Source organism: Calypte anna, chromosome 5 (genome assembly GCF_003957555.1).
Source record: "Calypte anna isolate BGI_N300 chromosome 5, bCalAnn1_v1.p, whole genome shotgun sequence".
Lineage (NCBI taxonomy): Eukaryota > Metazoa > Chordata > Aves > Apodiformes > Trochilidae > Calypte > Calypte anna.
The window spans coordinates 11,337,878-11,355,134 of NC_044250.1; the positions used below are offsets into that span (position 1 = coordinate 11,337,878).

Consider the following 17,257-nt stretch of genomic DNA (forward strand, 5'->3'; position numbering starts at 1 on the left):
GAATTAAGTAAGCTTTAGATAGATTAAATAATATTGATAATCTTACCCATACTTTCAATACCTACCGCCTAAAATCAAAAAGAGGCAGAGAAACCTGACCCAAAATTTCTGGGCTCTTTCTCTGCTTATTTGAGTCAGGAGAATTCCCACTACTTTGATTTAAGATTCCAAACAAAGTCAGACATAAGATTGATTCCAAAGGCAGCTGTGAAATCTGGATGGGGAAAATTATTCTGTAAAATAGGACAGACAGTTGTTAGTAAGTTACATAACCTGTTGATGTCTCTTGCTTTCAAAAAGGTAATTAACACTGAAGAAAGTGTTACATTTCCACACAATTATATTTCACTTCACTTTATCTCCTGTACTAATAGTTTGCAAACCCTGCTAAATTACACTTCTGCCCTGTAGCCAGATTTGGAACAACCCTTTTTAATTTTTGTCTGTTAAATCACATTGCTTACACAGAACCACACTGCCCAGCATAACCAGTCTTCCCACCCTACTTGCTTTGAGGACACACACAATTCCATGTCAGCCACCTCCTAATCTCTCAGATTTAGAGCCAGCTGGCAATAGATTCCCATACAAATAAAGGTATTAAAAACTACCAGAATGAGCAATTCAAACTCAGATTTTTGTTTACACTGATTTTTATTGCTCAAAATATTTTAAGCTTGATGATCTGCAACACTCAAAAATAATTCTACAAGTTATCACAGTATATTGCTAAGCCAGTTACTCTATAAAACACTACAACTATATCAAGGAAACTTGACACATCTTTCACTCACTAACAAAAGATCTGACAATTCCTTCTTTGGGTAAAATGAAGTAGTTGAAGCACTCTCTGAAGACAGGTATTCTAGAACCAGATCATTTTCTGGTTTCCTGATCTGAAAAAAATTGTCACTGTAGACTTCCAGGGTATTCCTCAGGGTCTATCTCTAACCTTTAAAAAGTCAGAAAAATAGATATAGGGCAACGTGGAGCTTACCAGGAGCTCCAGTTATAGCAGGCTGCCTGCCTGATAATTATTAAGTGGAAAAGATAAAGCAAAGATAAAGCAAAGCATTTTCTCCTAAGTTATCACACACCATCCTTTCCTTATTTCTTTTCTGCTGCCTTTCCTTCTTCCTCTTTACCCTATTCCCCTGCCTCATAAAGAGAAACTGAATTTTAATATCTCAAACCAGACATTCTCATTGCTATAGACATTCTTAAGCACTTATGCATCACCTCTCTTTAGATAAATTACCTTAAATTAGTTGTTTAAATACAAGTACAAGGTTGTTACAATATATTTGTAAGAAAAAATTATTTACCATTAATGTTAGTAAGAGTGAGTTGCTTTTCCTCCCCCTATTTACATAACCTGAGCACAGTTCATAACCAAGCTTTATTCATCTTTCTCTAAACAGCAAAAGCTGTTTACACTACCAAGAATGTTATGATCTTTCCAACTCTTCATAATTGTATCCTACAAATACATTAGCACAGGCACTTCTCCAGCACTTCCCATCCCAGTTTTAAAATCAGTAGTGTTGTACCACTTGGAAAACAGAGTTCTGATTTTGGTCAGAAAGTCTCACACATTGTTCTTTCAACACTTCAAAATGAAATCAGAAGGAAGAGTTTCTTGAATTCAGCAGCTACCTAGGTAGCTACTATTCAATTCAAAATATTTTAGTGAGTTTTAATAGACTGAAGACACTTACAGTTCATCCCATTTAATCAAGTAGAAGAAATTCTTGTATGTGCCAACCTTCTTGGACTGAACAGGCTTAAATAGATCTCGTCCATTATGGGTCAGAGAACAAATCAAGTAGTATTTTTCATAACTGCACAAGGAAGAAAAAGTAAATAGTAAAAAAAAAATCTATAAAATGATTAATTATGATTAATTTTATAATTTATAAATTACTCACTTTGATACCCAACCAGTAGAAATCCCATGCACAGCAAACACTGTGAACTGTAGATGTTCTGTGGCAGTCCATGCTTCCTTAACACTTCTATTGTCTTCTGGAGAAATTGCTGCAGAACTGCTACATGAATTGATGTGGAGTTGCAGAAGAGCCTCAACAGCTTTTGTTAGCTGGTCTATAGTCACTTTCAGAGGGCTTTCAGGCTGAAGTGAACCTGAATTAAAATTTATCTTTAATTCATATCTTCCTAAAACAGCCACTTGAAAGTAGTTTTTAAATAAAATTGAAGAACTTTACTCACCAGATGAGCTCTTGCTTGTGTCATCACCACATTTTAAGGACACCTTAAATATCAGCAAACATTGAAGAAATATTTGATACACTATATTAAGAAAACTTAATAAATACAACTTTTGCATTTCCTTAAAAGAATTTTAATTCTTGTGACAACTAAATACTATTTAGCCCAAGCATTTTGCAATACATCTGCTAGTATAACAAATCTGTCACTGAACTGTTGAACTTGGAAGTCAGCAGAACAGCACATGAATTACCACTCTAATGAAGCAGCAGGACAACAGAAACAGCACTGCAAAACTATTTAGCTTTTTTATTGGCACACTGCTCCATTTAATGACTGTTTTTTACAGTCATGGCTTGAGACCAATTCTGCTCAAGCAAACTGTTAATTATAAGGCAGTTTAAACATCAAAATTTGTGCTATTTGAGTTTTACATTTTTGTCCATATGCTAAGGAATGAAAGAGCATGAACTGCTATTCACATAAACACTGCACAGAAAATACATAATGTGAGCTCCCTCCTTTAAGCATAAATGCATTGCATTTAGAGGGCACGAGCTAGCTGAAACTTCCCCTTGGGCAGATTTAGTAGCATCCAGTGACACAAGTCTGTGGTTACAAAACCAGGAAACTTCATCCCAAAATCAGGTTTAAAACATAAAACTATTTAGAACAGCAAAGGATTCCAGAGCAAGTGATAAATGCATTAACAACAAACAGAAGTTAAAATAAACAGACAATATCAGGTAAAATAAAAACCAAATATGTCACCCTGAGTGAACTGTTGCTGGTGTTTGCAAATACCAAAGATTATGAAATGGTATTTAGTGTTAAAAAGCATACCTCAAGATGAAACTGATAGTGAGAAAGTTTACCTCTGCATTTTTAGTCCTTGGAAGATTAACAGCCCTCCTCAGCTTCTTCACCGATTCTGTAATTGCAGGAGTCTCTACACAGTCCAACGTAGAACAGATTTTTCTGACAGTCTTAATTACATGATCTACAGCCTTATGCTGGGTCTAAGTAAGTAGGAAAGAACATAATGATCTGATCTCAACTGTGAAAACAAGTATTGCTTTAATTATTTTTTTTAGAATGAATAGCCAAGAAAATTTCATCAGATGGAAATCTCTACATTGCAGCATAACAATTTGATTAAGTAAAAACCTCAGCATCAGGAACTTCCTTATAGCTCAGTTATTAATTCAAAAAACAGCAGTAGTACAGATTCTCCAATGTTGTCCAGGAAGCATTAGGAGGGCTACAACAATTTTTTTTCCCAATGATACTCACTCACTGTGAGGCAGGAATGCTAAATAAGCCATGTTTCAATTTCAGCCTTCTTAACTATATAGACTCAAGTTACATTTACACTACAGTATAGCTTCCATAATGGAACTTCATCTTTTTTTTACTTCACTTAATCTATTTTTAGAAAAGGTTGGTTGCAACTTTTGCCTTACATATTATTTAATTTAAATGGTTCTTTCAGATGAAGCCATTTCAAATTGTCATCCTGAAGAAGTAAAGGAAGGAGGATTGTGTGCTTAACAGGAATCTCTTTTGGAAGGAATGGATCAGCTTCTTATCAGGTAGTGAAAATGCTCATAAGCTGCCTAAGACAAATCTGAGATGCTACTAAAATTCCCTTCCTCCTTCTCTTCTACAATAAAAGCCACTTGATTTAAAGCTCAATAATGCTAGGTTGCTTGTTTTTTAACAAACCAAGTTTTCATCCGACTTTAAAAGAACAAATGAAAATGAAAATTTGCTCCAAAATAATGTTTTATTGTTTAAAAGCTTAATACATAGATTTCTTTAAGAATCACTTATGATTCTTAGATAAAACTAAGAGGGATTAGGTAAGATGTAAACGGATTCCCAATGGCCACCCTCCCAGACATTCTCATGATCGTCCTTCAAACAGATAGCAAAGAAGCCACTTGAATAAAAAAGTTTTGCTACTGGGAGTTACTTGACAACAAGTAACTTTCTCCTGGTAAGAAATTAACCTCAGAAATCAGAAGACAATGTAAACCTTTATGCCTTCAAACCTAACATTTGGAAGATAACAGCTGTTTTGGTACTGTTATTTTTCTTACAGGCTCTCAAATTAATTTCAATAAAAAGACAATAGGTAACAAACTGTGCATCTACATGAAAACAAAGGCTATAAACTATTTATGGATTACTTTACCCTCTTTCATTTTGATTAGCAAGCTTCAGCTACTGAGTATGTACAGGAATTCACTTCAGGAAGTAAGAAGTATTTCAAATGCAGCAAATTCAGATGTTTGGACATAACCATCATCACCTGCAAGCTACACCTCCCATCCTCAAAAAGGCTGCAGAAGAGTAGCACATAAGCCTGAGTTGAGATGTTTTGCATTCTTCACCTCAGCTTGTGAAATCACAGTTAAAGAAGCAAGCTTAAGCAGCTGCAAGAGCAAAGCAACAAAAACACCACCACATCTATGATTCTATGATATCAAGGAGCAGTATTAACATCTCACTCTTCTACAAAAAAGATTGTGTTCAAAACTACCCTTGAGAACATGGTGAATCACTATCAAGGGAATTAAATAACATTAAGGGAATATTTAAATAGTGGACATGAGTTTGTTCAAACCTGCATTCCTGGAGAGGAAAAAAAAATATAGTGGAAACAAAAACTGTTGTAATTAAGTCATTAATTTCAAGACTGTTCTTATAAAAACTGTTAAAGAAACAGAACTAGTCATGCTTAAGGATCTAAGTCTCCAAGTTACATTAGTCACTTCTAACAGGAGCAGCTTATTTTCACTCCTGATGGTTATCTTCAGCTAGTTTTTGTACTTGGGAAATTACTCCAAATTGCTCCACATGCAAGCTGTTTTAAGTTATGTATCATACACTGAAACAGACAGGTTTTTTGACAACATATTTTAAATTAATCCAATAGTGCAGAATAAGATGTTATTACACTGTGTCTATGTTCCAAACATGCTTCAGTTCTAACTCCCACTGTACACAACTATTACTGCTCACTTTTGTCTAGAATTCTATCCATTATCAACACACCACTCATGTATTGGAACAATTGACATAGCCAGGATTCAGACCTTTTCCCTGTTTCTCTAAATTAATCTCCTTTTCAGACAGGTTATTTTGCGACTCAGGACTTAGAAAATATATTTCTAGTTGTGACATTTAGATAATAATTAGTTTTCAAGAAAAGCTAAAGCAATCTAAAAGTCCATGATCCCAAATTCACATTTGACAGCTTGTTCAGATCTCCATTTCATCACAAAGACTTGCAAGTCTTTTTCCAACCACCTCATTAGTAAACTCCCTCATGTTAACTTTTCGTTCAGAAATAATTTAAGATACCCTTACCTCATTTTTAAGAGCTATGTTAACTTGCTTATGATACAGATCAAGAAGCTCTTCAACAGAAGGCCTGCAAGAAATAGTAGTTATTGAATACAAGTGCAAGAGCAAAACAGATCCTTGGTCAGAAATTCAGTGATGGGCCCGATTACTAAAACAAACACATAACATTACCTTATAATAGGTTCTCTGAAAGGCTTTTCTACTTTACAGAGGTGTTTGGTTAGATGTATGGGTGTTCTGTCATCATCTTCCTGCAAGAAAATATCAGATATTAAGTCCAGTTGTCTCCTTTCCATAATTCAAAATAAAATTTTAGAAGTTTCATTACCAATACGTGTAGAGTAGGAGGGGATAGAGATATAGTAATTTATTTTCCCCTTTGAAAAGATAGCTAATTAATAGCCTATGAAATGTGTATACACTGGGACAGGAGGAAGAGGAAAGAAACAGCAACTGAGTGACTTACTATGAAGATAGCAGATATTCCTCCTTTCCTCTTTGACAGCATGATACATATATAACTAAAATAAAAAACTGTTCTCAATTTTTATTTAACTCTGAAAGCTGCTGCTTCTCTTCCAGGACTCAAATTTAGTCCAAGTGCTTGTATACTTTTTCCAGCTATAGTATGTGGTCTAGCAAGAGAGATTATCTATGTTTATATAAACTACCTTGCAAAAAATTTAGTAAGTATTTAATTTCCTCTTAATAAGAGCATACAATTCCTAACCCCAAGAAGACATACTAGCTTGCTGATCACACAGATCAAGTCAGATTCATCAACTCTGATGCAAACTCCCAGTCTCCTGAAGATTGATACTTACTGTCCGTGCCAGATCTCTGCATATCATGCTGTGGGTCAAGAGCTGGAGTTTGATTTCTGTATCCCACTTCCGACAGTTCTGAATATATTCATGGCTTCCTACACAGTGCTTACTGTTAGACAAAAGCTACAGTTACACCAAAAGTATGCAGCACTTTAAAAAACTCACATGGAATATTAAAGGTCACCTGTTGGCTCAGAATAAGGGAATGGTGAATCAAGCTCCACACCATACTCCTTGATCTGATTTTTACTTTTGCAGAAGTTTTAGTACACTGTTTCAGATACCTAGCCTTTTGTTAAAGCTCTTTACTGTGGCTAACAATGAAACAAATATGCTCACCATAATACTCATGGGGATTCATAAATTAGTAGTTTTGGGAAAAAAAATAAAACTAAAAAACCCAAACAAAACAAAAAGCAAAACCAAAAAGACAAAGCACAGATTATTATAGATCGTTAGAAATCATCAGTAGATTTTTCTTCTGGGTACTGGGATTCAAAGAGCAGCTGAAAAGTACAACATCCTTCTACAAAAACCTGCATCTGAAAAAAACCTGTTTCTGCTCAATAAAACAAATGGCATATTAGAACAGATCCCTAGGAACCTGTTAAGAACATACTTTGATGTATCCCAGAGTAACCCTAAAGACTTCTGATCTTTGTACAAAGTGTGACTCTTCTACATTTTAAAGATTTGGGCTTTCACATGTGTTTTTAATTAAAGACATACTTTTCACTAACTGTGCCATGAAAAACATGAAGTTAAATATTAATGAAAAAGTTTGCTTACTTCTGTAAAACTTCTTCTTGGCCACAAACTTTGAGGATATAGCTGCCAAAGTCCACTTCACTCAAGTCATCATGCACCCAGCAAAGTGCCTGCATTATTATAAGCTCAACAGGGGAACTCACTGTTTAAAAAAATTACATCTAGAAGTTAAATATAAATCTATAGCAAGAGATATTAACCATTGTTCACTCACAAATTGTAGTTTTCAAATGGAATTAATTTTTATACTTGTAGGGATGACTTCTATGCTTCTATAATGTCCTAAATGTCATAGTTGGAGATCTTTCTCCCCCCCCCCCCCCCCAGCAAAGAGAGGCATCTGATAAAGCCTGCTTATAGATTAAGAAATCACTAAATCCTTTTTAACTTAGGAAACAGCTTAATCACTTGATGAGAAGTACAACAGCCTGCAGCCTGTTCTCTAGAAATTATTATATAGGGAAACTTTGGGCTTTTTTAATACTAAATGTCTTATTTAGCAACGACTTCAAATAGATAAGTGAGCTCAGAGCTATGTGAAATTTAAAAATCATTATCTGAAGAGCTGCAGATGGAACTTCTCTACTTGTTCTGCCTTTGAGGAAGTCAGCAACAGCTGTAGCAGAGGAAAACTGTACTGAAAGTTCTTTGTCTTTTCTATCTGTCTAGGGCTGTTTCCACATTGTAGAGATCAGATCACAGCAAGTGTCACCAAGCCTTTGCAACTCTTAATTACCAATAGTTCCACATCACACTTGAAAGGCCTTTATGAAAAGTCTGTCTTCCATCCAGTGACTACAGAGCAAAGGAAACAATCCCAGGGAAACTCAAAACCCATTCCCCCACAGCCAACAGCTGTCACTGTTGAAATATACAGGTATGCTTCAATATCACCATTCTTTTAACTACAAAATGCTCTCTACCAGTTTCTGATTCTTTCCTTTCAATCATTTGCAAACAATGACACAGACTCAAAATTCTATAAAAATTCCTTTATAAAAGAATTTTTCATCAGTACCTTCCAGAGTGGTGGGCTTTTTTCCCTTCAAAACGTTTCCTAATTTTCCTGTGTCTTTTTTTTTTTTTTTTTTTTTTTAAGAAAAAAATCCTACTGGGGTGGATACAGAAAGGTAATGCCACAATGTTTCCCAAAGGATAATGGAAGTGCTTCATCTGATTAACAGGTGACTGACCAACCATTACAGCACTTGAAGAATGAGCATGTGGAATTCAAGAGCAAGGCATGATAAGAAGTAGGAATTCAGAAATATTAGCTTACTGTAAAGGTAGACATGGACACCCTGAGCAGTTCTCAGCCATTCTAAATTGGTTCTAGCCGTAGGATGCTAAGCTATGCAACAGTTTGAACAAGAACAGAAGGAATTAAAGGAATATCATAACTTTAATTATGCCTACTACTAGCCATGTCTGAGTGAGTGACAGATACTTATCTTTCACTAGCTATAGAAGACAAAGTGTTTAACTGTGATTAAACTAGTTAAACTGATCTGAAAAAGGAAGATGGTAGAAAGACCATAGAATAAGGTATGTGGAGCTAGAATGCAGAACACATTCCAAGGTATCCACAAAACTTCTAGAAATAAAGGGCTAAAGCTGAAACATACTAAATTATGCTACTAAAGCCTTTTGTAGGAAAGGGTTAAACCTGCCAGATTAGGAAAGAGTAATCTTAATGATGAAAAGCAGAAACCTTTTTTTGCCCTACACTTTCAGTTCATCTCATTTCTTAACAAAAGAGTATTAAATCACAGCACATTAAGGCCCAGGAAATCAATACAGAATGAACACAGTTGTGCACTGAGAGCTTACTTCCCAGTAGAATAGCCAGTTTGAGTAACAGAGCAACCTAATATATTCTGAGAGCTAAAGCATCTACACTGTTACAGTCAGAGAACCAAATGATAAGGAAACACCAAGCACAGATCCACTACCAGGTGACATGATCTGGGAATGGGGAACCTCAAAGGGTTAAGAGGCTACAGCAGTATAGATCTTAAAAAGGTAAGTTGCTTCTGAGGTTATCAGTTATTTTCTCACCAAGAAGTGCCAGAAGTTGACAGCATAGAGAGTTACAGCCTTTAAAACAAACATGCTGAGCACAGAGAACATGAGTTTGTGTGCAAAACCAAGGCAAACCTCAAAGTTCCACCCCAAACTGATACTCCTGGTTAACCACAAAACTTAGCCAGATAGTTGCAACAGTATTATTTTAGTGTTTGTGTTCATAAGCATTTATTGAAGCCAAGTAACAGATAATTTCAGTGTTTATTCTCCATTTGTCTGAATTTTTAGATAGCCTGCAATATTTTATTTAAACACATTAAAGCATTGAAATAAAATATTAAAAGTTAAGAATCTCAGGTCCTGATGTCATTGTCCCCTCAAATACCATAAAAGAGGTCAAACTCTTGAAGAGAGAGAGAATGTTTTAACATTCCCAGCCATGGATAGAATGATGCTTCTGGTTTGCTTGGCTTTTCTTTTTAAATAAATGTTTCACTTTGTCAGCTTTTAAATATCTTCTGATGGAAACACTGACCCAGAATTAGGTTCTTTCTTCAGTTATCTTTTTCACACTCCCCACAAGCAATCCACACTCAGGGATTACAGAAACTGAAAGCCATTGGCCTAGACTGAGTGTACATTCTAAGTCTTGCAAGCAAACTCCAATTTAAAAAGCAGAAACATACCATCACATGTAAAGGTTACTGGTTGCTGGAATTCTTCAATTTCTATAGAAACCTTGATACTGGCACTCTCCCCACTTATATTTCTTTGAAGCATGATGGGACTCAGCACAAAGCCTGGATTTGTTTGCTGATTAGTAAAAGGAAACTTGGTCCTCAATCTGGAAGTAGAGAGGGATTATGAAACACTGCAATAGATAAATCTAAGACTAAAGCACAATAACAGTGTAATATCCACAGGTCAGAAGAGTAAAGACTACCTTTTGCTCTGTATGCAAATTTTATGCACCAAACACCATTTAATTTTTCTCCTCTTGGCAGAACACTGCCCACAATAATTACATAATAATTAGTAGTCACAGGGGAAAAAACCTAACTTATAATTAAACAGGTTTTACATATAGCTTATAATATTTAATAGGTCAATGCTTACAGGACATATCCAAAGCTACGTTCTAAAACAACTTAAAAAAAGCTAATCGATGGCATTTGGTAAAAATACCCCTTTAAAAAGGGAAATTTCTCTTATGTACAACCCACCACAAAACTCTTGATATATTTTGATTTTTGGAAGTTTTATATGAACCTAGATACTATGCAGAAGGTAGTTATTCCAAGCTGTGGAAGTTGAGAAAGGCCTAAACTAATTAAAATACTTTTCTTTAGGACACAAAAAATACAAAACATTCACCTAATAATGAGTAGACTGCACTTTGATAGTTTGAGGATTAAGAAGTATGAGAAGAACAAGGCAAAAAGTAAAAGTGGCACAGGACCAAAACAAATAAAGAGATACCTCAAAAACCTTGGTACTGAAACATTTAAAAATTCAGTTGCATTCTTAAAAAAACAGGACTACACCAGGAAAAAGTGGGATAAGAAAAAAGAACACATACTGGAATCTGCCCCTCAAGCAAAAAAGTAGGGCTGGCTCCTGTCAACATAGCTGAAAACGACAACTTTTTTTTTCTTTCTGAAAGCTAATTTGTGTGCAGTAATTTCTTACTTTGTAACTGCTTGAGAAAAAGCTGACAGCTCTTGGCTCTGCCCTTCAATTTCTTGCTGAAGCACATTTTCTTTCAGCATGCCAGTGGTCCCATTGTCTCTCTGCAACTCAAAAGATAATACAGTATTTAAATAGCTACAAACATATTCCTATAGCCAGAAAAACCATGTGGAGATGATAGATTTTCAGGAGTCTGAGGTTGACTACTAATTTTATGTCTATAAGGAGAAAAATTACTAAGTTCAAAAGTAAAGATTCACCAGGCCAGTGACTCCTTTGTAGGATGCAATTTATCTGACAGTATCATTACCAGTTAAGATTAAGTTGCAAGCATAACAGCTCCTAAACTCTCAGCACTGATCTGTTCCATTAGAATTTTGCTACATTTTGCTGAACCAGAAGGAAGACAGACCAATGTTTTTCCCTCCAGTCTGTGATTCAGCCTCCAGTACAGTCCCAGAAAGAACCATTTCATATCAGTAATGCACACAGCAGGAAAAGGTGAATAGTACTCTGGAAGATGTGGCATTCAGAACACTAAACTAGAACTAATCCTGAGGTATCAAATTACTGCTTTTTAATCCCTTCTGCCATATGCTACCACAACTTGAAGTATCCAATCTAAAAAACAATTGCTAAAAAAGAACTGCAGTTTTAAATAAGAAAATCTAATAAACTTTACCAAAAAAAAAAAAAAAATCAAACAAAACTGCAGCTTTTTGAAGTCCATACCTGTTTCTGATTCAATTCACAATACAGCCATACAAATTCTAGTGTGAGCAAACAGCAGAGAGCTGCTGGAAGAAGCAGGGAGACTGCAGTGGAACTCAGCTGTCTGCAGCCTAACAGCCACCACAGCCCGAAGGACTCAAGAACCTCCAGCCAGATATGGCCTAGAATAAGTGGATCTCAAAGAATTTGCTCATGTCCAGCCTAGGGTCATTATATACAGAGGCTAAAGGCTTCTGACCAATTACTAGGTTAAAAAAACCCAATTTATTCATACCTGAAATAGTGAATAACTGCTTAACTGGTATGCGGGTTATTTATTATTAGCTGAGCATTTCATTTCACTAGGGCATGTCAGCCAATATAGTCAAATTAGACTGTTTCAGAAAAGGGGTCAAATCTGTAACATGCAGAGCTAGGAGCTCTCAGGTCTTCTATTTCTGCAACTTTTTTTCCTCCTATTAACTTGCTTAAGCAGTATAGCCTGAACATAGAAGAGGTAATACACACAACCCATAACTGCCACTTGAACTGCATTTAAACCTAGTTATTTCAGCTTAAATACTGCTTTCATGAACACTGATCAGTTCAAAAGGATATATTCAATATAATTGTGGATTAGTCATACCATGGGAAGCAACTGAGAGCAGGAAACTGTAAAGCCACAAAACCTGGAATGAGATTCAGGAGCACGTACATTACCTTGCATTTAAAAACATGCTTTCATTCTAACATCTCAGACAAGCTGTATCACATAAAACACGTCTGGGAAACTGCACAAAACCTGCTGACAAACCTTTCTAATTGTATCTAGTAGTTGCATTTGTTTAGCAATTACTCCATAACAAAACAAAAAAATCATCCAAGGAAACAGGAAGTTAAAACTTACAAAGCAAATGGTAAACACCTTTGATATTCAACTAACTGCTGCTCAGCATTCAACACAACACTCAGTCACCTCAAATCAAGAAGCTGGCTGTACTAAAGTTATATTATCTCCAGTTAAAAACTTCTTGAAGAACTATCAGCACAAATAAGTACTCAAAGCACTTTGCAACTCTAATCAGAGTATAAAAGCAGTGTAGAAGGGGATTACTTGAAGTTACACCACTGCTGCAACAATGCCACTTTATGCCACTGTGACACTTCTGAATTATTTACAACAAAATTTGCAGGCTGTATTTAAAGAAGTTTAGAGATCTACAGGGCACTTCTACACATACGTGCTTAGCCAGGGTAAACAATAAATATTAATGTCATAAACAAAGAATAAAAACTTTCATTGGTTACCCAGAGTTGACCCTAGGGCCACATTTGTCTAAGGAGAGAAACCTAATGGTAATTCAAGCATATATTGCTGTAAATTACCTCCTGGAGGAAAATTAAGACCATTAAATAATCTTTGCTTTTTAAACTAAATTTCAAAACTAACTTTTGCTGACTTTTGGAAAGTCAATTCCAAGAGGACCTGGTGAACAGGAAAGACACTTTTAAATCCTGCATTCTTGAAAAAACCCTGGAATGTGAAAAACCAAATTTCAGTCACCAATAGTCAAATATTACTTTCTACAGATAGCACCTCAGAAGCACTGATCCAACATAGTTTACCTGTTCCAGTCAACAGTTACATTACAACTAACCAAACATCACTGGAAAACATGCAATTCCTCAACAAACTCTAGGAAATATCTGAGCTTGAATATCACAGCTTAACAGTGAGAGGAAAAAATTAAAACTCAGTTAAACCCAAGATGTTAACACACATAATGTTGAAAATGCAGTCCTTAAGAACAACGGATTTGGGGGGGGGGGGCTAGGGTTTTTTTGGTCCTTCTCCACTGGCCTTCTTTAAACTTTTGCCACAGTACTGACAACTGGCACAGAAAAACAGGAAACGCTTCAAATGAGGGGCTAAAAAATTCACTTCAGTGTAAATTTAGACAGCTCTTAAAGCCAAGGTCTACTAAATATTCCTTTTTCTGAACAAAACCCTCCCTAATATCTCAATATGAGGGAAAAATTCTTTACTGTGAGGGTGACAAAGCACTGGAACAGGCTGTCCAGAAAGGCTGAGGTGTCTCCTTCCCTGGAGACTTTCAAAACCCATCTGGTTGCAATCATGTAGCATGCTCTATGCAACCCTGCTTCAGCAGGGGGAGTGGACTAGATGATCTCTAGAGGTCCCTTTTAACTATGATGATTTAAAAATACTGATTTACATACCTGTGATGTTTGGCCCTGTAACTTTGCAAGCTGACTTGTTCTCATGTTTAAGGACTGGCTCCTTGTGACTGTTGCTCCAGAAGATTTCCCATTAACTTTTCTTTCCAGATGACACGTTACTAAAAGCTTTTCTTCTAATAGCACAGCATCCCACGGATCTTCAACAGTCATACTTGAAGCTCTCTCTTCATCACTCTCTGCCTTATTTAAAGCCTCCACACTATCTACTTTTGGTTTACTTAGGGGATCCAAATCTAACCAATCAAATTTACTAACATCCCTGCAGCTTTCTGAGGCTGGTAGGTTAGAAACTGCAGACTTTATAGAAGTCATTTCTAAGTCCGTGCTTGATTTCCCATTTTTCAGAAATTCTGAGGTGCTTGCAATTTTGTCAAATACTTTTGCCATTTCTGGTGTAAGTACTGGAGGATATATAGGTAAGCTTCCTTGTGGATGGAAAGGTGTAGTAGCTGCCAAAGGGTATGAAATGTATTGCGACTGTCTTGGAAGACCAAGATAAATAGGTTCTCTAGAGTGAAAGGAAGAAACATTTGGATGGAATCCATTTTGAAATACACCAACAGTCTGTTTTGTGTAAGAAGCTGAGGAGTAAATAGGAGGTAAAGTGCATGTCACAGGTGCTGGTATCCCAGGCATCCACTGTCTTCTCTGACCTGTAGGCCCAAGATAAAATTGTGAAGACACAGATGGGCTCATAATAGGACTTGCTGGTAACATAGGTACTTTACTGGACTCAAAACTGTCATCCAGCAGCAGTTTCTCTAATTCAGCATGAGTAAGCTTCTCTATGTCAATGGTACTTAGTTTGTCTTCCATGCTCTTGGCATCAGACTCTGGAAACACCATGAGATCATGGTCCTGTTTGTTATGAATCTGTGCTTTTTGTCTGGGGCTGCTTAAAGAATGAAAAGTTTGTTTATTACCAGCTATACTTCTTTCTTTCTGCAACTTTGCTAACGCCTCAGCTTCCATCTGCAATGCCTCCTCTTTGTCCACATCTTTTGACCTGGTGGCTGCCAAAGAAGGTGAGGAGCGCTGTTTAAATCCATTGCTGCTGGATATCTGGGCCATTCCGCAGGAACAGATGTCCATCTAAAGAAGCAACACTTCCCTTGTACTGGTTGTCCACCCTTGGCTGCAGAATAAATTTAGCAGACCTGAAAAGGAAACTAAACATTAGAAATGCATAAAATAAATCACACGTGGAGGACTACAGCTGACAAGGCTGCACATGTCCCTTCAGAAACACAGAACAGATTACGTTTTTTTCAGAAACCCAGGACAGAAATTTGTATTTAAATCCTGTCCTTGGGAAACTTCTAAAACCAAACCAGTATACAAATTTTTGTAAAATTTTGTAAGCAGACTGCAGTTTTCAAATAATTTGAAGTTAAAATACAATTTTAAAAATCTGATGAAATCACAACCCTTTTAACAATACTTTATCCCACATGCCGGGTAAATTCACGTGATAAAACATCAGATGAAAAGCTTCCTAGACATAAGCATGATTAAAATAAAGACAGACCTTTGAAATGCTAAAGACACCCCATCAGTTAACATTTTCACCTATGTTTAGCTTCACTTTGAACTTCTGACTTTGTAGCCATCTAAGTTCAAAGGCACAAGAGCAAGCAGAATTTAAACTTCCCCAACATCTACAGAGAGAAGTGCAAATACAATTTAGATCATCTAACAGCAGGGGAACTGCTCTCAAACACTCAGAAGAATATGTTTCAATTCAAATCCCAGAAACAGGAAGAACAGACACCTGAACCATTACTGTCCATACCATAGGCAGAAGTTTAAAACAACTGGAAGACATCAGAAGACCTAGAAGTCATGCTTAAAAAGTCAGGATTGTTCTCATCTCAACTGCAGCAACAGTAATAATCAGTTTTTAGCTCCCAATCTGTTCACCTTCAAAAGAAGTAATCTCTCAAAGATTGGGTCTTTTTTTTTTAACAAGAAATTAGAACTAGAAGCAACTGAAGGGATTATAACAAATTTGAAAGTACTGAAACAGTCTCCTACACCCCTTGTTTCTCCCCTAAATCTGAAGTTACTGGACACAGGAACATCTTTGCACGAAGTCATCATATTTACACTGCCCTTGCAGTAACTAATACTGTCTGCTTTGTTTAAAAGCAGGTCTAAAAATCTCAGCCACCCAATATATCTAAAGCCTTGATGAAAGGTAATCAGTCTTTTGCAGTGAGACTTAGTTAGCTTTAAGCAATATTTTAAGTATTCAAACAGATGTGATCAGACAGTGACCTCCTTTTCTGCCTACAGTCTAGCACTTTCTTCCTTGGTAGAAATTTTAGATTCTGAATACATTTATTAAAAAGTTAATTTGCTAAGTCAAGTACCTGCATATTGCTATGTAATTTTATTTAATCGAATACTGCTCATTATTATTTCAAAGGAGTAAAATGCTCTTTTTTAAAAAAATAATGCAGCAATGGAGCATTATTAAGAACCAAGAAACAGCAAGATGCCTAACCATCTCCTTCAGATCAAAGCCTACATGGAATGGCAATTAACTTCAAACCAGATTTTCACTTACAAAAGCTTATATAAAGACCAGAAGAGGTTTCTGCTGAGAAACTTCACAAGGACCTGTACAGAATATTACATGTCTACCAGGACAAAGACTCCCAGGATATAAATTAGTTTCCTATATCTTAATGAGCAAGGAATGTCTCGATTAGAGATAAATCCTGTTACCTTAAGCAGAAGTAATCTCACCATCTGCTGGTGTACATGTTAACATTGTTTTTTCTAAGATGAGCTGCATAACAATTAAAAAATAAGTTTTTAACATTCTATTTATATTTTATTTTAGTACCAAACACAGAACATATCATTTGGTAACTCAGTTTTAAGAAATACTTTATAGTTATTGTAATACAGTGCACATAAATTCCCTAGAGTCCAAGCACTAAATACAGAAGCAACGATAACAAGTCAGGCCATTTCCTGCATTCCTTACAAAGCAATGCTTGACATACAGCCATGAGAGCTTCCTCAAAACAAGTGTAATTTTCACAATAACTCCGTGGTTATTTTGCCATTAATTTAAAAAAAAATAAAAATTAAAAATTGAAGCTTTTGCCTAACACTGAACTATAGCTAACTTAAGAATTAACACATCTGCCTTGCAAATTAGAGACTGTAGGATTTTAATGGGATAACAGAGAAAACTTAGCAATATAAGAAAGCAGTAATATACTATGGAAAGTCCTAATCATCTGGAAATTAACTCATAGCAAGACATTTCCCACAGCAGGAAAACTCCTTAGCAAGAAAAAACAATAACTTTGATGTTCACAAGCTCTCTTTGCCAGATGCATTGAGATTGCTACAAATCA

General features: G+C 36.0%; 1 protein-coding gene across 3 annotated transcripts in view; it reads right to left on the reverse strand.

Moving 5' to 3' along the window:
* Nucleotides 1-17,257, reverse strand: part of PIK3C2A (phosphatidylinositol-4-phosphate 3-kinase catalytic subunit type 2 alpha) — a 57,264-nt gene that overhangs the window by 17,719 nt on the left and 22,288 nt on the right. For 2 of the 3 annotated variants that reach the window (XM_030451487.1, XM_030451488.1), the window contains 12 exons: nucleotides 13,863-15,040; nucleotides 10,911-11,011; nucleotides 9,908-10,065; nucleotides 7,218-7,338; nucleotides 6,426-6,537; nucleotides 5,773-5,852; nucleotides 5,605-5,668; nucleotides 3,105-3,248; nucleotides 2,230-2,272; nucleotides 1,929-2,142; nucleotides 1,719-1,841; nucleotides 66-233 (listed from right to left, as the gene is read on the reverse strand). In XM_030451487.1, coding sequence (XP_030307347.1) covers nucleotides 66-233; nucleotides 1,719-1,841; nucleotides 1,929-2,142; nucleotides 2,230-2,272; nucleotides 3,105-3,248; nucleotides 5,605-5,668; nucleotides 5,773-5,852; nucleotides 6,426-6,537; nucleotides 7,218-7,338; nucleotides 9,908-10,065; nucleotides 10,911-11,011; nucleotides 13,863-14,975 — 2,441 coding nt within the window. In that variant the 5' untranslated portion in view covers nucleotides 14,976-15,040. Of the gene's footprint in view, nucleotides 1-65; nucleotides 234-1,718; nucleotides 1,842-1,928; nucleotides 2,143-2,229; nucleotides 2,273-3,104; nucleotides 3,249-5,604; nucleotides 5,669-5,772; nucleotides 5,853-6,425; nucleotides 6,538-7,217; nucleotides 7,339-9,907; nucleotides 10,066-10,910; nucleotides 11,018-13,862; nucleotides 15,041-17,257 lie in introns of all 3 variants that reach the window. The other variant, XM_030451486.1, reaches the window with a different exon arrangement.